This window comes from Oncorhynchus mykiss, chromosome 30 (assembly GCF_057628025.1).
Source record: "Oncorhynchus mykiss isolate SJ-2025 chromosome 30, ASM5762802v1, whole genome shotgun sequence".
Lineage (NCBI taxonomy): Eukaryota > Metazoa > Chordata > Actinopteri > Salmoniformes > Salmonidae > Oncorhynchus > Oncorhynchus mykiss.
The window spans coordinates 37,686,390-37,705,397 of record NC_143051.1 but is presented as its reverse complement, the minus strand read 5'-3'; the positions used below and the strand labels follow the sequence as shown (position 1 = coordinate 37,705,397).

General features: G+C 41.7%; 3 protein-coding genes across 4 annotated transcripts; 2 read left to right on the top strand and 1 right to left on the bottom strand.

Moving 5' to 3' along the window:
- Nucleotides 1–413: 413 nt before the first annotated feature.
- Nucleotides 414–10,054, bottom strand: LOC110488389 (palmitoyltransferase ZDHHC3). Of its 2 annotated transcripts, none has more exons than XR_016493665.1 (7): nt 9,502–10,048; nt 6,235–6,569; nt 5,712–5,836; nt 4,765–4,968; nt 4,326–4,407; nt 3,763–3,893; nt 414–3,442 (listed from the first exon to the last, which is right to left on the bottom strand). XR_016493665.1 is itself a non-coding variant. In XM_036971742.2 (7 exons), the coding sequence occupies exons 2-7, from the start codon at nt 6,538–6,540 to the stop codon at nt 3,284–3,286; spliced, it is 900 nt and encodes a 299-aa protein (XP_036827637.1). In that variant the 5' UTR covers nt 6,541–6,569; nt 9,502–10,054; the 3' UTR covers nt 414–3,283. The 2 variants fall into 2 exon arrangements, 1 of the variants encoding a protein (XP_036827637.1); XM_036971742.2 differs by having other exon boundaries at nt 4,765–4,861; nt 9,502–10,054.
- Nucleotides 10,055–11,131: 1,077 nt separating this feature from the next.
- Nucleotides 11,132–16,651, top strand: LOC149970291 (exosome complex component RRP42-like). The gene is made up of 5 exons (XM_090228356.1): nt 11,132–11,142; nt 11,366–11,531; nt 15,484–15,600; nt 16,194–16,265; nt 16,574–16,651. Exons 1-5 carry the CDS (start codon nt 11,132–11,134, stop codon nt 16,649–16,651), a joined length of 444 nt encoding a protein of 147 aa, XP_090084482.1.
- LOC110488396 (tetranectin) lies at nt 15,484–18,756 on the top strand. Its single transcript, XM_036971739.2, has 3 exons — nt 15,484–17,363; nt 17,683–17,781; nt 17,900–18,756. The coding sequence occupies exons 1-3, from the start codon at nt 17,267–17,269 to the stop codon at nt 18,295–18,297; spliced, it is 594 nt and encodes a 197-aa protein (XP_036827634.1). The 5' UTR covers nt 15,484–17,266; the 3' UTR covers nt 18,298–18,756.
- The last annotated feature ends 252 nt before the right edge of the window (nt 18,757–19,008 follow it).

The window sequence follows — 19,008 nt, the reverse complement described above, 5'->3', positions numbered from 1 at the left end:
TGGTGCACAATGTTGAATAAACCTCATCTAGGAAAGTGAACTTATGTTGATCTAAAATTAAACGACCATCAATGGAAAGAGATCTACATCCAGGCAGAATTTTTAAGATTACAGTCCAGTAAACTTCTCAGATTAGCTAATAAATAGACTCTGACAAAGGCCAGTGTGCTATTAGCATACCAAGTAAAGCATACAATAAATTGAAACTGTACAGAGAAAATAGACCTATGAAAACATAAAAGGTCATTCAGAATGCAACACTACACTCCCGATTCCACAGATACAGTATAGTGTCTACCTGGATACAGTCTTAAAGGGGATTGTTCACTCAAACTCTCACTTTATCTTTCTAAAAAACATTGAGTGAACAATCCCTTTAATAAGACAAATTAATGTTGACAGACGGACGACCATTTTTGAAAAAACAATACATTTATTGTAAATAATTTCCATATGAAAGTAACTTAACTTTTGCATTCAGATAAACATTTCAAAGAGATGCACATTGGGAATCATCTATTTACAGCACGTGTGTGTGTGTGTTTAAAAAGTGTATAAATAGAGACACGAGAGAATACCAGTCCCTTTGTCAGAACAGAATAGATTTGACAACTTCCCAGCATATCCTGTGTTAATGAGTAGGACGCGGTCTTAGCGCTTCTGATCTGATTGATAGTAATTAAAAAAGGTAGACTGAGCAAATTGACATTGCCACAAGCAGCACCACAGATATTGCGATGAGTGAGATGCAAAACTTCACTCTCACACAGTACCTGTGCATGGGTTCGCAGCAGTAATGGAGTTTAGCCTCGCTCTTCCAACGAGCTTAGTTGTTGCAGAAATTGACCCACTATGCGGTTTACTTTGTGCATCTGTGTCATATGGCGGAGTCCACCTTTAATGTAATGAAAGGGGCTAGGGTAACATGAGCTTTAAGCCAGCCTCTTCCTAAGGAACCTCATATACCCTTATTACACCCGTCTCTCCTCAAAGAGACTCTGGCACAGACGGACATGAATCAGATTCAAGAACTTCCCACTCCAGTACACAGATCTACAAATTATTAATACATGCCTGTATGGCATACTGATAATGTACATGATCAGCTGATAATTAGTTGGAAAGGCAAACTGGAATGAGCTGCAAAAGCACATTTTAAATATAAAATAAATCAGTCTGGTTGGAGAAGCATTCATTCTGATAAGATAGTCAACTTTTAAAAATCACAGTATTTGATGAGATATGTGATAGTCACTACATAGAGATAATAAGGGTTCATCAGTTCAAGCAGGAGATGGCAGTATTGAGATGTAGGTAGTTTAGAGTGTACCACTTTAAAAGAAAAAAATGGGCATCAAATCAGAAAGAGACAGTAGTAGATTTGATTGAAGCATCTTAAACTTTAAAAAGTCACCCATTTGGTAAAAAAAGAAACTACTTAGAAAAGGTGACTTTCACAATACAAGTCACTAAAAGTAGCATTACATTCAATCTTAATTGATTCTTTATAATATATATAGCACAAATCTACAAACGTGGTCCATACACACTTCAAATGGCATCCATGCCTTGCCAATGCACTCTGTATTCTAAATTTAATTAGCAAACAATTTAGTTTGATGAATACATAACCTTTGTGTTCATACAGTGTGGGTCGTAAAACCAGAGAACATGTCAGCAAATATATTCCACATAAATTAAGCTGTGTCTCAAATGGCACTCTATTCCCTACACAGTACATTACTTTTGACTACAGCCCTGTGGGCCTGGTCAAAAGTAGTGCACTATATAGGGAACAGAGTGCCATTTGGGACACAAGCCATAGCCGTTCTATTTCTACAGTAAGGCTCGTGAACACAATTGATTGTGTTATAATTCTCTCTCTTGATTGTTTGCAATCGATGCCTAATTGCCCCGAGGCAATCTACTTCGACTGCTATGTACCTAGGAGACCGGTCTGTGTCTAGTTTGAATTAGCTAGCATTGTACAAAATGGTGACTTTAAAAGTCTCCAGGCAGTATGGTCTTTCAGTCTTCAATGCACATGTTCCACTGGCCTAAATTGCGTCACCAATGTTTGCTCCACAAAGCTTAACTGTGCCAGATTCATAAACAGAATGTCAAGCCGATAACTTGTTTTTTTGACATGACATTTACAAATTCCATTAAGTGAACACAGGGAATTACACTTAGGTGCATGCTTCTGTAAAAAAAAAAAAAGTTGAAAATAAAATGTACATTTCATTGACCAGTTTAGTTATTGGGTGACCAATTTAAAAATCTCAGAGGGCACCGTGATCATTTTTCTATAGAAACGGTTGTCACATACACCAACCAGTAAGACATCATGCCAAACAGTGAAACAACAGAACCATCCACGGCCACCAGCCGGTTCCACAGTTGGACTTTCAATACATTGTTCCCAATCTCATCTTCAGCCTGTCCTTTTGGAGGGGACCCGTCCTGCACATAGACATGACTGATAGCCAGTGACAGGAAGCAAATACCCTATTCAACTTAAACTTGAGATTACAAAAATCTCTTTACCCAATTTTAATAGTCTTATAAGGCAAAGAATCTGCAGCTTGCAGGAAAAGATTTGGCTGTTCTAAACCGCAAACGTAATGCCTTGTGGGCCGTTAGTACTCCAACAGTGTGGCGCTGGCACCAAAGCTATAGCTTACACCATTTAGGCTACATTATGGAAAGGCAGAGGTACTGCTACATTGGAAGACAAAATCTGCCTTTCGGAACTGATTGGCTTTTCAGCGGACGAAAACAATATGAATTCAGCTCACGCGTTTGCTTTGTTTAGGCCTAGTCCTTAAACAGGAAATGACAAAATACAGGAAATACTTGGGTTTAAGAGTATTTCCATTTCCGTTTCTATCCCAAAGGCAAAGCCCAGTTTTTAGCCAGCTCAGATACAGGCTCTGGCCAGGTTACATCAGTAAGTGCTTTCTTCAATGGTAAAACGTGAGAAAAGCAGAGGGGCATTTTACAGTTCATGGTTTTGTAGGGCTTGGCAGTGATCGTAAACAGAAGGGAAATAGATATTACTTCATACAGATATCCTAATGTGTGGCAGGTATTCAAAACAAGCAGAAAAATATTTTTTTCACAAAGAAGAAAAATGACCAAAAACAGAAAAGAAGAGAAAGGGTCATAAGAGTTCATGCTCAGTGAAGCCAGGCGGTGGGAAGACTATCGCCCCGTACGCGTCATCAGTCCGCACCCTGAAAGACAAGCTGGTAGCACGGGTGCTGGAGCATGGCTTCCCGTCTCAGACAACGTACTGGTAATAGTCTGCCTTCCCGTGGTCAGGTGTTGCAAAGGGACTTAGCCAGGCTATAGAGAACGGATGGCCAAATACCACCCTCATGTTCATCCACTTTGTCCTTTTAGCCCATCTCCTCTCCTCCTTTTTCAACTGCTCTATGCCCTGTAGATAAGATCCAAAAACATGCAAAACGTCAGCAACATAATCCTGGCTATTTAACATATACTTCTTCGGGACAGTTCTCTTAAGACCCTCAAATAAAGCTACAGGCAATATGAATCTAAGCACTAAGCAGCAGGGTTGGGGTCAATTCCATTTAAACTCAGGAAGTCAACTGAAATTCTAATTACAGTTTACTTCCTGAATTGAAATTGACCCCCAACCCTGCTAAACAGCGACAGTTAAGAAAGTAGAGAGGAGCGCTGAGTGAGGGAGTGAATGGGAGCAAAGGGATGGCTGGTGGTGGTGTTCAGTTCACTTACCGTCTCATCGGCACAGATGGAATGGACCTGGGTCCCAAACATCACGGAGGTAAAAATGAGGAAGAGGAGTCCCTCAAAGCAGAGGAGGATGAGGAGGATGACGGTCGCTGGAGGAGAGAATGTACTGCACTCTTGGGAGGGCCGAGGGAGGGAGGGAGGAGAAGGGAGAGAAAGGTTTAAACTGGAGGGCACTGATGGTCTGGAAGCTGAGGACAGGTGGGCTGGATTCCCTCTCATCGGGTAAGTATTATCTTAGGACTCGGGGGGGCAGGAAAGGTGAGCCAAAAGGTGAAATCTTGTATGCATCAGGTAAATTGACCAATTAAGTCATGCTCTAACAAAGTGAGCCAATCAAAGGATGTGAAAGGAGAACAATCTGGGTACTGGAGAGGAAGACAACATGACACTTGAAGAAATGGAAATAAATAGTTACAAATGGAAACCACAACACCAAATCCATTAAATGTGTTTCTCTGTTGCAGACTTGCCACACAAAGTTAAAAACAGTATGGTGGATTAGGCATAGCATGCTAATACATAGCGGAAAACAGCATGGTACTCACTCGTCCAGTCCGACTCAAAGCAGAAGATAAAATGAAAGGCAACCATGACCAGGGCATGGAGGGATATCAGTGCAATGTACATCTGAAGGGAGACAAAGAATATCGTAGTAGCATTACATTATTTAACCGTGCAGTACTCTTATTTTGTCAAGATTTTGAATAATGTGATGTATTGGTGAATGAGAGGGAAAGTTTACAGGTTTTGTATGAGGAGATGGATAGTTGAATTAGTCAGCGTTAACTAAAAGGTTTGAATGCTTGGACACCAGCAACATCTCATGTGAGTGAGTGAGTGAGTGAATAACGGCGTGTAGTGAGTGAATGTAAGTCAGGGTCGCTCGAGGCTACATCTCATGTGAGTGAGTGAACAACGGCGTGGAGTGAATGTATGTTTTGAGTAATAGCAGCATGTCGGAGTCGCTCGAGGCTACACACTCACTGTGAAAAGCACAAAGAATTTCTGGTTCTTCTCTCCTACGCAGTTGTTTACCCATGGGCAATGGTGGTCCATCTTCTTGATACAGCGTTTACACACACTGCGAGGAGCACGCACACGAGGAGATGACATGAAAGCAGGGTATAGCCACATACAGAAGAGGCCTGGAAATATGGTCCAAGCCGTGACCTACACACGCTGCTCCTTCTGGGTGCATGAAGACCAGCCAGAATGCATAGTTAATTATCAGTCAACTCAAAACACACACCAACGCAGCAGAGAGAGAGAGGGGAGAGACCCACACCACCCCTAGTTGCACGGTACACACTGCCTGCATCCCAAATGGCACTCTATTCCCTATATAGTGCTCTACTGTTGACCAGAGCCCTATATAGGGAATAGGGTTCCATTTGGGACAAACACCATGTATACATTGGAGGTGAGAGACGGGAATAACCTCTAAGCTGGACTGTACTCTCCATCACACAAGGGAGTCAGAGGACGTATATTATCTGAGGGTAGCAGACTGACATCTCAACTAGGCCCCGAGACATCATCAATCGATCAATAATCTGCCCTATGGAGCTGCAAAGGCTGCAATATGCTTAAATAGAGGTGCTCTGATACCATGGCATTCTCTGAAGGTGGAACAAGTGTATAGTATAAATATCATGATACCATCCTGTACGTCACATCAATTGACATTATTTTGATCAAATATAAATACCAAGTGTTGCTCCTTTTTCCTAATTCAACTTTGTTTTTAGCCAGTTCCGTCCCTTGAAACTAGGTTCAAAGCACTTCAAAGTCCGGGGAACTCCTTCTTAGCCATCTAGTAAGTACCAGTGGGTATAGGTAATGCAGGCTGAACACCATTGGTGGGAAAGAACATTTGGAAAAAAAACAAGTGGAATTAGGACAGGGCTCTCTAGACCAGTCCTGTACAGAACCTGCAGTGGTGAGCTCTGTCGGGCTTGATACTGCAACACTTGGGACATTTGTAGACCACCTGACCGGGCTTGAGCTGCAGGCTCTCGATAAACTCCTTGGTCGCGTTCCCTTTAGGCACCGCACCCTGGGAGAGAGGCACGGGTTAGGACAGGGGCATTCAATCATATGTGAAAACCAATACACAGTTTCAAAGTTCTCTACAAGCAGGTTCTCTTTGGAAGACAACTTATTTCAAGATTGAAACATTTGACAGTTTTCGCCTGAGTCCCCACTAACTTGGGTGAGTCTCAACAACATCTCCTTTCTCCTGAAGTGTGCACTCGTTCACTACTGCCCACAAATCTAAAAGCATTGGATTGGTGGAGGCATGGGCAAGTGGGAATGTCCACCATATGTTTTTAATTACAGTAATTTCCTTTTAAATCAGTGAAGGGACGTGAACAAGTGCACACTTTTGGGGGAAGGAGAGACAATTGGAACAAAGCTACAGAATCACTGACAGACAGAGACAGCCAGACTAACCGGGTCTGTGCACATGGCCCGGGCGTGTGAGGCCAGGGCGAGGAAGGCGAGGACACTGAACAGTGCACCATTGAATAGACTATAGAGCAGGTTCTTGGCAGGCAGCAGCACGACGAAGAGCACCACGAACTCGGCATAGAACACTAGGCACCAGGTGATGACGCCGCATACGATGCCGCAGCAGTCGCGGATGAACCACATGGTGTCGGAGTGGGGGAGGGTTGGGGGAGGGGCGCAGTGCTCGGGCTGCAGGTAGCCGGCTTGCCTCTCGATGTCCCTGCAACGGTTTGCCGGGCTCTTCCTCATTCTAGAGCGGCCGCAGCTCTCGCCGCATGCTGCGGGGAGAGAAGGGTTTGGGACGGTTAGGGATAGGCTACAGATACAGGTGTGTCAATGAAGTGATGTCTGACGTGCCAATGTTGCATCGCATTTCCTGTGTCGTTGGTATGAGCTGTCGTTGTAGTGTAAATATATAGAGGGGGAAGTGAGAAACTACAGGTGTATACGGAAGAGAGAAGGAAGTGAGGCGTCAATGTTTCATTGTCTGTGCAGACAGTATTGTTGGAATGTGGTCTATTTTCTGTTATGTTTGAACGTGGTGTTGTGGACTGTAAAAAAAATGTTTTGAATGAAAAGGCCGGACACCTAGATATTGTGCCGTCTTTTAATCTAAACTTATCTGAACCGTGGCGACGTATCAGCTTTGACATGCAAATCAATCGTCTGTGCAAACAGACGATAACGGACAAAGGGAGTGAGGGAAGAGACGGCGGGGGAGAGTTTATGAAGTCTGTTTAAATATTCTAAAGTCTTTAATTCAATTACCCTGGTCAGAATGTCCCTGTGGTCAGTTTTGGCCCACATTCACTAGAAACAGGAAGTCAGGGTAATACAAATGGCCTATATGTCCAAACATATTAAGAAACAGCCTTACAAGTTAAAAACAGCTGAGTATTCCTAAAATAAACACCACTGCCTTTCAAATGTATTAAAAAATCAAATGTGTTTTATAAAGCTCTTTTTTACATCAGCATTTGTCAAAGTGCTCATACAGATACCAGCATAAAACCCCAAAGTGCAAGCAATGCAGATGTAGAAGCACAGTGGCTTCCATCCATCCACATGGCCAATTCACTGGTATTTTCTGTGTAATCTCACTTTTATGATTAGCCATACTAGCTTAATTGAGTTTTAGCCAAATCGGCTTACGGGGAACCCTGATGCAACTGACATATTCCTGCCAAAACCGTATTCGGGCATCCCTAACAGCGTCGTCTGCGTTAGGGGAGCGTTTATCCGGGGTAGGCCGTCATTGTAAAATAACAATTTGTTAACCTTTATTTAACTAGGCTTGTCAGTTAAATCAACATTTTTAAAAACAATGAGGTACCAATGACATTTGTGTTGGGCGATGTCCAAACGTTGTTGACATACGATTTATAAACTGGGTGGTTCGAGCCCTGAATGTCGATTGGCTGACGGCCGTGTTATATCAGACCGTATACCACGTGTATGACAAAACGTTGATTTTTTACAGCTCTAATTATTAGCAATGAGGTACCTCAGGGTTTGTGGTATATACTGTGTTGTGTCGTGCCTAAGAACAGCCCTTAGCCGTGGTATAGTGGCCATAAACCACACCTGATCGGACATATTGTATCAGAACAACCCGTAGGTGAATCAATGTTGAGAGATGACGGAGGGTGTCACTCCCATAAAGTGAACAAACTGTTCATTGAAACCCAATAAGTCAGGAACCTCACAGAAAAGTTGTACTATAAACATCTCTGGCCGCTGCATAAATCCAGGGACAATCTGTTACCAAGGACGATGCTACATAATGAATTCACTTATAGCTGCTTCGGGATTTGTACACAAGCAAAAGCACTTTCAAGAAAAACACTGAGGCAAGCATCGATTAGCTATTATCTGCTAAATCAAAGCTCTTTTGTGGTTGACTAGAAGTGGGAGTGTATAAACTCCACCACTGAACGACATGCTGCTGTTATCCTGAAGAAACTGATCGACTATAGTATCGTCTTTGTCTTACAGCAGAAACTCCTTTCACAAAAAAACTGCCATTCTATTTTGCCGTTCAAGACAGCAGTAATTGACAACAGTCACCCATTTAGCCCAAGTCTCTGAATTCAACCGAGTCTCCAGTATCAATAAACATAATGTCTAGCAGATATGACACTAAACAACCTCAATGGACCAATTAACCATTATGGAAGATTGGATTGTGAGCACTATACTGTATGAGCGCTATACAGCTGAATGTTTAATAAATGATTTATGGGACTGCAGGACGCCCTGCTGCTTGGATGCCTCCAACAGTAATTAATACAACTGAGGAGTGATGGCAGACACAGAGGAAGAGAGCACAGGAGAATGGGAGTGAAAGCTGGGAGTTGAGGAGGGATGTGGCTCAATAGGATGAAATAGCAGTTAATTAACAGGCTGGTGTGATTTACGTTAATAAGCGCTGCTGGCAGCCCCTTGACTTACATAAGCATGTCTAGGGTCTTATCTAATAGTCTAGATTTAACGTAGTAAGCCTTTGCCATGTCGATCACAATGATCAGTCGTGTCCTTAGTTTAAATTGTTAAAATGTTGTATTTCGATGAACAATAAACAGCAAACGGTTGTATCAAGAACCTTGTATAAAGTTTTCAGTATGGAATTCCCAAAGCAGATAAGTACCGTTACTCTGGCGCACTAGAAATCCGAAAGATTTCTGCAGCTGAAGAGATGCAATCCTAAACAAAAGGCCGGCAGATGGCGATATTGATCTGGTATTGACGGTGTTGCAACCATATCTATTCATTTTGAGATTTTTCTTACAAAAAAAATCCACTGACAGTAATAGTAAAATGACCAAAATGGAATAAAAATTGTAAATTAACCCGTCAAGTCACAATCACCGTTATTGAGCTAGAATTGCAAAGTAACAGGGATTCATTAGCTAGCTATACTCATGAAAATCATCTCGATTCTGTCAGATTCAGAATCTAATGCTAGCTAGCTAGGTAGTAGGCAGACACTAGGCTACTTTACTGTAGTTTATGTGGGAGACACCAGGGGATTGGGGGGGGGGGGGGGGGGGGACTGTGTAGTCTAGTGCATTTGTGTGTAGTTAGGTAGGTAGGTCCAAGGATTAGCGTTGTTTCACATATTTGGTGGCTTGATTTAGCTAGTAATAAGCTTGCTAATTTAGTTAGCTAGCGAGGTAACGTTTAGAAACAACCATGATAATTTCAACTCACCCCTTTCGTGGTCGAGGAAAGAATTGTCAGAGAACAGTCCTCTTTTTGATTGTCTGGCACGCTAACGTTAGCTAGGGTACACCATTCACAACAGCAAGTCGTAGTTGATTGTAGATAGTTAGCTAACTAGTTATCCTTGCTAGCGTGGGGTTGGTTGGCAGTACACCCCCTTGATATGTCTCACGATTCACACTTAACGTGTCGAGTCCATCGTTAAACTACAAACCCATTTGGTTTCGATGTTCCGGGTATTCATATGGAAATTCCCATACGTGCAGACCTCCTGGTTGGGTGGGTACCCGTTTCCCTCATTACTTAATCTAGAAAGATCTTTGGCAAGCAAGGAACAAACGGAGGAAAAAACAGGAAGTGCCCTGCCTTCCGTGCACAAGATTTATATTAGCTCCAAAGGTTCTCTAGCGTTCCAAACACCTGAGGTTGCCCCTTAGTTAACAATATCTTTGTTGCCTCTGCTAGGAACATATATCTCTACCAATCTACTAACAACCGACCTAGGATATCAGTGTAACTAATAGTTTAAAGGCCGACAGGTGGCGATATGAGTCGTTTCATCTTACCGTCCAAAGCAAACGCATGCAGCTGTCTATATAGTGTATACATATCCCCCAGTGGAGCAGTTCGTACATCAAACATTCTCCAATCCGGATGCAAATGCATTGATTTCCTCCTTAACTCGATTTAATTATACATACTTTCTTTATGAAATACTTTTTCACCACCATGCTAGTGGCTAATGCTACTTCCTGATGATCTGCCCTGTATTCAGCCAGGGGTAAACAACAGACTACTGCAACCTGATTGGCTGAATGCAATACACAACATCTAGGGGTGTATTCATTATAGAAACGTTTACTGTTTAAGAGCCAAACGGAAGCAGACGAAACGGGGAGGGACCTACCTGAATTTGTCCAATAGAAACTCTCGTTTGCGTTTTCCATTTGGAGTAAACCTTTTGCAACAGAATCAGCTTAATGATTACACACCAGGACTAGCATTCCTAGGCATTAGGCACTCTAGCACAGTTGTGGAAAGTGGTGTTTTACAAAGAAAGTACGCATATTTCCACCGCTTTCTCGCCATTAAATCAAGTTGAGGAATAAATGTTTTATGTATGAACCAGTCCATGGGGGATAGGAGTGTATAGCTGGCTGCATGTATTCCATTTGGACGGTAAGATGAAACTACTCAATATCGCCATCTGCCGGTCTTTGGGCTCTGTAGCTAAGTCAATTTAAATTCCCACTGCACGATAAAGTAGTCCTAGTAAATCTATTTTCCTCGCCTTTGAGAAATAGCTATTACTATTTTGTTCATAGAAATATGTCCAAATTAAACATAGCAGTAGTCGAAGAAAAATCTGCCCCCCCAAAATCTGAGTTTGAATGCGTAAGAAGCTAAATCATTTACATGTCTGAAACTCTACAAAGTACCAATTCAAACGGTCCAAAAAAACATACTAAAATTTGTGCAGTAGAATCGAATGGTAGAACTGTGTTGATTTGTACACTGATCCAGGAACAATCTAAATAGGTTCAGGCACTGAGGTATAATAAGAAGAATATATATATTTTTTATCAATGCCTTTTTGCCGAAAAGGTGAATATAATGCATGGTTTATCGGTAGGTTTCATTCTGAAAGATATTGCTTAATGCTCATGTTTAGTTAATTTTTTTGCGTGAAATAATTGTCCCAGATGAGGGCTACCTGGAGTTTTTTTTGTTGATTGGTGAGTGCATTGTTGCTTCTGGTGGAGTACAATATAATTCTAATATGCGGGACTCTGGAGGTAGTGTTGTATCGAGTCATCTATGATTAATCGCCCTCTTCCTGTCCCCATCCTAGCTCTGCCAATGCCACAACAGAGTTTGGGGGTCTGGGTGGTGATGAGCTGGGCATGGAGTCTAGCAACACCCTGTACACATTGTTCAACAACAGACACAGTGTGGACCTGAAATGCCTTTGCATTTTCCCTGGGGAACACTGCTGGGTGCTCTATGTGGTCGTGCTGGTGAGTGACTGACACCGCAACGGGACCTCAAAGTAGAGGTCTTCACAGGTCCAAAAAGTTGGACCCATTCAGAAATGGATCCGTGGCTTTTCCACCTGACCGACAAAAAAAAAAATATATATATATATATATATATATATATTTTATTTTTTTGTGGTAAAGTTCCAAATGGACCCGAGAACAGTAAGACCCGTGGGAAAGTAAACCCAAACAGACCCGTGTCAGTTCAGATCCGAGAGACCCGTTTAGACCTGAGAGTAGAAAGAGAGAGAGTAAGAAATCTCAGACGGGTTGCTGCCAGCGCCATCAATAAACGAGCGATATTGGCAAAATAATCCACAGTTACATGACCTTTAAACTGCCTAGAACAAAAAAACTTTGTTGTGTTTCGATGTGTAGCATATTAAAAACTTTATAGTAAATTGTTTTATTGTTTTTTTACTTTCCTTAAACAGTAATTGTCCACCTCAGATGTTAGAGATTTGAGCGTTAAATGCATTAGGGCATCGCATGCACATAGGCCTATAGGCCTAGACGTCTACTGCATGATATTGATATTTTAAAAAGGAATATAAAGGAAGAGAAGTTTAGGCCTAGCCCTAGAGAGGTGGATGGAAAGGTAGAGATATGCCGGCGCTATGTTCCCGGCATGCATTCTTTATCCTTGTCAGATAGGCAACTACTGCTATACAGATGTAGGCGTACAGAAGGAAGCAAATTCGTTGATTTTGTTTTATAAAGATAAGCATTGTATTGTTAGATTAAAGGAGCAACTCTGGTAGGCCTAAAACATCCTTCCTCACCTCAAGGCTCAACCTGAGTCAGTTGGTGCTCCGGTGCTCTCTGCCTTCATAGGCCTGCAGTAGCTAAGCCTAATAATAGCCATACCACACCAAACCTTCATAAAAGTTTATTTACTTTATTAGGGTAATATCAAAAGTAAGTCAAGTCATTGCTCAATGTTTATGGGTGAAATACAAACAGGTTATTATATTGCAGCATTAAATTACGTTTTGCGTCTTGCCCTCTGGTTTGACCTTTTCATGGTTTGAATGCAAGTAGCCCCATAGTACGCCTGCCGGTAATTATATTACACTATATATACAAAAGTATGTGGACACCCCTTCAAATGAGTGGATTCAGCTATTTCAGCCACACATAAATACTTTGTTGAGACAAAATGTGCTTGCTACGATTGTGATATGTTGCTTTCTCGCCTAGCTATCTTAAGATGAATGCACTATTTGTAAGTCACTCTGGATAAGTGCGTCTGCTATATTACTAAAATGTCAAATGCTTACACTAACGCACTCCTATTTCAACATCCAGGACACTTCATAATGATCAATGTTGCCTGGTTTGCCACACTGTCATTAGATTAGACTGTTACAATCTTCTATCTTTCTGTATGCTGCCACAGTATCTGCTCGGGTTTGACATTCCGATTGGCTAGGCATAGGTCACTCTTTTCCAGGTATAGGTCTTCACGGTCCAACAGACCTGAAATTCCAAGATCGCAGGATCCTTCCTAAATACAAACGTTTGTCTCAGGTCTTGGCCGGGTCTGATATACACAGAACAAAAATATAAACTTGATATGTAAATTGTTGGTCCCATGTTTCGAGCTGAAATAAAAGATCCCCAAAATGTTCCATATACCCAAAAAGCTTATTTCTCTAAAATGTTGTGCAGAAAGTTGTTTACATCTTGTTAGTGAGCATTTCTCCTTTGCTAAGATGATCCATCCACCTGACATGTGTGGCATATCAAGAAGCTGATTAAACAGCATTATCATTACACAGGTGCACTTTGTGCTGGGGACAATAAAAGGCCACTCTAAAATGTGCTCTTTTGTCACACAACACAATGCCACAGATGTCTCAAGTTTTGAGGGAACGTGCAATATGCCATTGCACATTCTAGCTGGACTGCTAGAATGTTTACCGAAGTTTTTGCCAGATAATTCAATGTTCATTAATCTACCCTAAGCCACCTCCGTTGTTTTAGAGAAGATGGCAGTATGTCCAACCAGCTTCACAACTGCAGAGGGGTCTGCTGATGTCAACGTTGTAAACAGAGTGCCCTATGGTGGCGGTGGGGTTATGGTATGGGCAGGCATAAACTATGGATAATTAACACAGTTGCATTTTATCAATGGCAATTTGAATGCACAGAGATACCGTGATGAGATCTTGAGGCCAATTGTCGTGCCATTCATCCGCCACCATCACCTCATGTTTCAGCATGATAATTCACAACCCCACATCGCAACCCCAATTCCTGGAAGCTAAAACTGTTCCCAGTTCTTCCATGGCCTGCATACTCACCAGATATGTCACCCATTGAGCATTTTTGGGATGCTCTGGATCAACGTTTACGACAGCACGTTCCAGTTCCAGCCAATATCCAGAAACTTCGCACAGCCATTGAAGAGGAGCGGGACAACACTCCCCAGGCCACAATCAACAGCCTGATCAACTCTATGGGAAGGAGATGTGTCTTGCTGCAGGAGGAAAACATTGGTCACACCAGATACTGCTGGTTTTCTGATCCATGCCCTTGCCTTTTAATTTAAGGTATCTGTGGCCAACAGATGCATATCTGTATTCCCAGTCATGTGAAATCAATAGATTAGGGCCTAATTTGTTTATTTATATTAACTGATTTCCTTATATGAACTCTAACTCAGTAAAATCTTTGAAATTGTTCCATGTTGCATTTATATTTTTTGTTCAATATAATTGCCACAGGCCTCGGGCATGTGCAATTAAAATTGATTTACGGACTGGACCCATCCTCTGTTGATTTAATGTGTAAGGTGATGAGAACTGCGCGAGCTCGTTATCTATGTCAGCCAATTCCAACTAAATAAAACGTATAGCTGAAACTGGTTTCGGCTGCTCACCTCACGTACGCCTGCTGCTGAGGAGAGAGCGAGTGAAATGAACCTTGGCCTACCTAGGCTGCTGTTGATTGCGAATATATAGGCCTTTTTCATTTAAGTAAAACGAAAGTTACAGGTGAACGAGTATAGTGAAAAGAAGCAGACAAAGGGGAATGTCATCCGTGGGGACAAGTTTTAATATTGTAGTGGACAAAGATGAGAAGAACGTTGTCACGGCCAAATTTACTGTTTGCATCTCGCTATTCAGCATTGATGCAATTTTCAAACTTTAAAGTATGTATTTTCGTATTTATTATAATTCGTTTTATCTTTATTATTATGATTCAGTTAGGGCTGACCCCAATTAGTCAACCGAGATTGTTTTAGTCGAGCTTTGCGCCCATCTCAGGAAACTAATCAATTGCGCAGGCCTAGACTAAAAGCCTATTTATGCTTAAACCAATGTATTCTTGATCCAACAATGTGGTAGGAGGGAGGCTCCATGTGGAGGGTTTGACGCAATTGCTGAGCCTCCAGATGCATTCAGAGGCCATCCTGTATGGACACAAACTCACTTTAATTACAACAGCTCTGTGAAGCGCAAGAAATATGAATGCTCTGACTTCTGCGAAGGCCACATCATCATAAATGCTGCATGGCCAATGCAGACGTTGGATTGACAATGCGCCCAGCTGCACGTCTCCAGTGCGCTCTCTCCTGCCAATTTGCGCTCATTAATTGTTTCATAACTTCATTGAGTGAATTGTTTGCGTTTGATTGTTAGTGTATTTCAATTCCCAATTACATATCACCAGTAGTACATTTACCGTTAATTCCTAGAATGTCTAATCTACAATGTTTGTTACTTTGGATAAAGTCATTTATTTGAAGGCATTCAGTATTATTATTCCAGTCTTCCGGTTCTCATTGTCGGAGTGGACACATTGTTTGCAGAGTACACAACCTATGCTAACCGTATAAGAAACACGTTTTCGTTAATTTCATTCCTTTGATGAGTTTTGTCAATTTAGTCATTGTCTTTTATTTGTGGTGTACGCCACACTGTAGGAGAAGGTGTGTTCAGTGGCCAGCCTGATCATCTCTGTCACACACAAGGGGACGGTCAACTGCGTCAGGAAGGTGGGAGGCAGCCTGGACCCAGAGAGCATCTTTGAGATGACAGAGGTGAGAAAGGACGCCTGCGCTCCTCTTCATATCATCTGTCCTCTCTCACCCCAACAAACGTATTAGCATTGAATGTTCAGCTGTATCACGGTTTAACCTTATCAGCACATCACAAAGTTGTTTACACAATTACACCCTTTGGGGGAATTTTGTGCAGAGGAAATTCATGAAGTGTGTGTGAATGTACAGTTTATTTGGTTTATGTGAATGCAATGCAATGTATATGTATACAGGTGCTGTATACCAGAGAACGCTACACGCACACACCCACACACAGTCTTGTACAACTAACCTAGTGGGGGCACACAATTCAGTCCCATCCAAAATCATTTTTTTCCGTAACCCCTAAACCTAACCCGTACCCTAACCTTAACCTGAAAACGTAACCTTAACCCTAAACCAAACCCTAGCTGCTAACCCTCACCCTAAAACTAAGCCTAGCTCCTAACCCTATACCTAATTCTAACCTTAACCCCCTAGAAATAGTATTCAACCTTGTGGGGACAATTTTTGTTCGTCTACTATTCTGGTCCCCACAAGTATAGTTACACTCACACACACATATTTCTATGCTCTGTTGTATATCGCTACAGACAGGGAAACGGGTAGGGAAAGCCCTCATGGAGCTTCTCCAGAAGGAGAGTCTGGGAAAGAAGAGACAGAAAGTAGGCTTTAATTTGAAAAAAAACTTTTATGTTTATGCAACAGTGTTAAATGTGTCTGTCTTCCTTACACTTCAAAGCAGGGACATTTTGAATCACCGATAGAAATTACCTGTGAGTATTTTGATGAAAGGTTAATGATGTTTACTTGAGTGCTGAACTAAGGTTGAGGCGGCAGATGACAAACATGTTTTTTTACCACTACTGAGTTTACAAATAATGACCAAATTCAACACGTGTAACGTGAGCAGTGTGTTCTTGCCATTCAAATGGCTCCAATAAAAACTAAGCCTCTTACTTTTGTCTTCCAGATTGGTCAGGATTACACGAATGTTCAGCATTTAAGTGAAGTTAAAACCGTAGAGTACTTATACTGCATACCTCTATAACTGAATATCTTTTTCTGTAATTGAGTAGATACTCTTGACGGCGATAGTCACTGTGTCCTATTGTCCTTTAACACGTGTCAGATTCATCAGAGGAGCATAAAGTGCACATCCAAAAGAGCAGATGTGAGACAGGACCATTTCCACTGCCTAAGAACCATGGCCTGGAGCATATGATCTACTTTGCCAGAGAGGAGACCGGTCCAAAGAAACACGAATGTTTGCTACTTCACCATTTAAAAACCTGACCAAGATCCTGAGTAAAAATACAAAATAAAAGCAAAGAAATTAAGTTGCATGGCAATAATACCAAAGACAAATGATTTTAGTTGACCATAATGTGAGGTAAGAGATGCCATTTGACTCAAATTAGAACCACTACACCCTATTGTTCTTTTTCAAAGTACAGGGTGGGACCACTGGGACATGCAGAAATCAGATAAGGATGTCACAGTGCATGTGATGTCTGGGACTGAGAGAGTATCAGGTTCTGAGGTTGGACAGCTCCAGCTCCAGGCAGCAGTTTTCAATTACACTGTTTTTTCCTTTTGTGGAGGACTTGGGGACATAAATTGCTAGGCTCCACATTGAAGCAGTCATTCAACAACAGACCTAACCATGGAGTTCAGAAGAACCTGTTTGGTTTTTGGAATACTCCTCTTGGTGAACTGCTCATTCCAGCAGGCTTTCCCTACGAAGAAAATGGTTAAAAAGGGTAGGTGGTGGGTGCCTCGCACTCTATATAATGGTCAGAATGATATTTATGTCAGGTGTTGAAATTGTATTTAAATCAATCATTTTGAATCTGAGAGAAATTAAATGTTTGTTACACACAGCTCTCATAGATTAACTATTTTGAGTAAAATAGGATTTTATTAGTCTTGCCAGAACATTGCCTGCAATACACATCAATAATTTCAAGCAACACATCTGGCATTGCCACCTCACTGGAGCAGTAGCCTATTGCTCAAACTTTGCGTCATCTTTGAGTCCATCCTGTTCCCCTCCCCCGTTTCTGTTCTGTCATGCTCCAGATGAAGGCAAAGGCGCAGCCATAGAGGAGCTGCAGAAGCAGATCAATGACATTGTTCAGGATCTAAATATTATGAAGGAGCAACAGGCTTTGCAGTCAGGTGAGATTCACACACACTGGTATTGTTCAGGAACTTTTGGACATAAATAACAGTATCGGTTTCTGTTTTAACACTTCTAAAGACGCTCTGACACTACAATTTTCACTTGGCTCCTCAGTTTGTTTGAAAGGGGTCAAGGTTCATGGCAAGTGTTTCCTGGCTGAGCCGCTGAAGAAAAGCTACCACACAGCCTTTGACGACTGCATTGACCTGGGGGGTGTACTCGGTACCCCCTTGTCCAAGGACCAGAACGACCAGCTCAGCGACTACGTCCACCAGAGCATCGGCCCAGGCGAGCAGATCTGGCTGGGCATCAGCGACATGGTGACTGAGGGCAACTGGATGGATCAGACGGGTAACAGCATCCTCTACAAGAACTGGGACTCTGATTCCAGATCCCCAAAGACAGATCGTTCCCAGAACTGTGTCATCCTCTCGGAGGCCACTGGTGGGAAATGGTTAGACAAGAACTGTCGTGAGGAGAAGGCCTCTGTCTGCGAGTTCAACATAGTCTAAGGCGCGCCATTTGTTAGTTGCATTTCCCATGCTTGAATTATATTTTTTGTTCGCTACCATATATTCTTTTCTACAATGTACGCTTTGGTTTTAAATTCAACCCCTGAAAATGTATATTTTTTAACATTTGGAACAAGATACTGACACTTTTCTAGAGCTGATAAGGTTATCAAAAATGTTGGAGAATTCTTTGTAAAACATGGTGGTTTCTTGGACACAGATTAAGGATTATCCAGGACTAGGATTAATCTGTGTCCGGCGAAACTGTCCCAATGACAATGACACATTTTCATGTGAATTTGCACAAGTATGAGATCCTTACGTTACCATATAGATTGCTTTCCTATCTAATTGACAACAATTATTTCAGAGTGCTAGCCCTTTGAATACTTGTTTGTTTTCATCACAAGATGTCTAGCCTGAACACATAAAATCTCAATAAAAGTTAAGAAATTATAATAGGGGCTTGTCTAAGAAAATGTAAAGACATTGAAAACCCAACTATTACACATTACTGAACAAAGAAAACGTCTTAGGAAGACACATTCATTTAACATGTATCAAATCTTGTAGCGGGAAAAGTGACTTATTTTTTAAAAATATATATTTTTAAACCTTCGAACAGAGATGAGACAAAATTGTAAACACAGAGGTGTATTACCGCAAGAGGATTGTCATAATCTGTTGACCCTTGGCGTCTTGCTAAAGGTT

Coding starts and splice junctions, on each gene's coding strand:
- LOC110488389 (XM_036971742.2), bottom strand. CDS start 6,540: ATGAGGAAGAGCCCGGCAAACCGTTGCAGGGACATCGAGAGGCAAGCC. Junction 3,894..4,325: donor CTTTGAGTCGGACTGGACGA/GTGAGTACCATG, acceptor GGCCCTCCCAAG/AGTGCAGTACATTCTCTCCT. Junction 3,443..3,762: donor CCATCTGTGCCGATGAGACG/GTAAGTGAACTG, acceptor TCTTATCTACAG/GGCATAGAGCAGTTGAAAAA.
- LOC110488396 (XM_036971739.2), top strand. CDS start 17,267: ATGGAGTTCAGAAGAACCTGTTTGGTTTTTGGAATACTCCTCTTGGTG. Junction 17,364..17,682: donor GAAGAAAATGGTTAAAAAGG/GTAGGTGGTGGG, acceptor GTCATGCTCCAG/ATGAAGGCAAAGGCGCAGCC. Junction 17,782..17,899: donor GCAACAGGCTTTGCAGTCAG/GTGAGATTCACA, acceptor TTGGCTCCTCAG/TTTGTTTGAAAGGGGTCAAG.
- LOC149970291 (XM_090228356.1), top strand. Junction 11,532..15,483: donor TGCTCTATGTGGTCGTGCTG/GTGAGTGACTGA, acceptor GCCACACTGTAG/GAGAAGGTGTGTTCAGTGGC. Junction 16,266..16,573: donor TGGGAAAGAAGAGACAGAAA/GTAGGCTTTAAT, acceptor TTTGTCTTCCAG/ATTGGTCAGGATTACACGAA.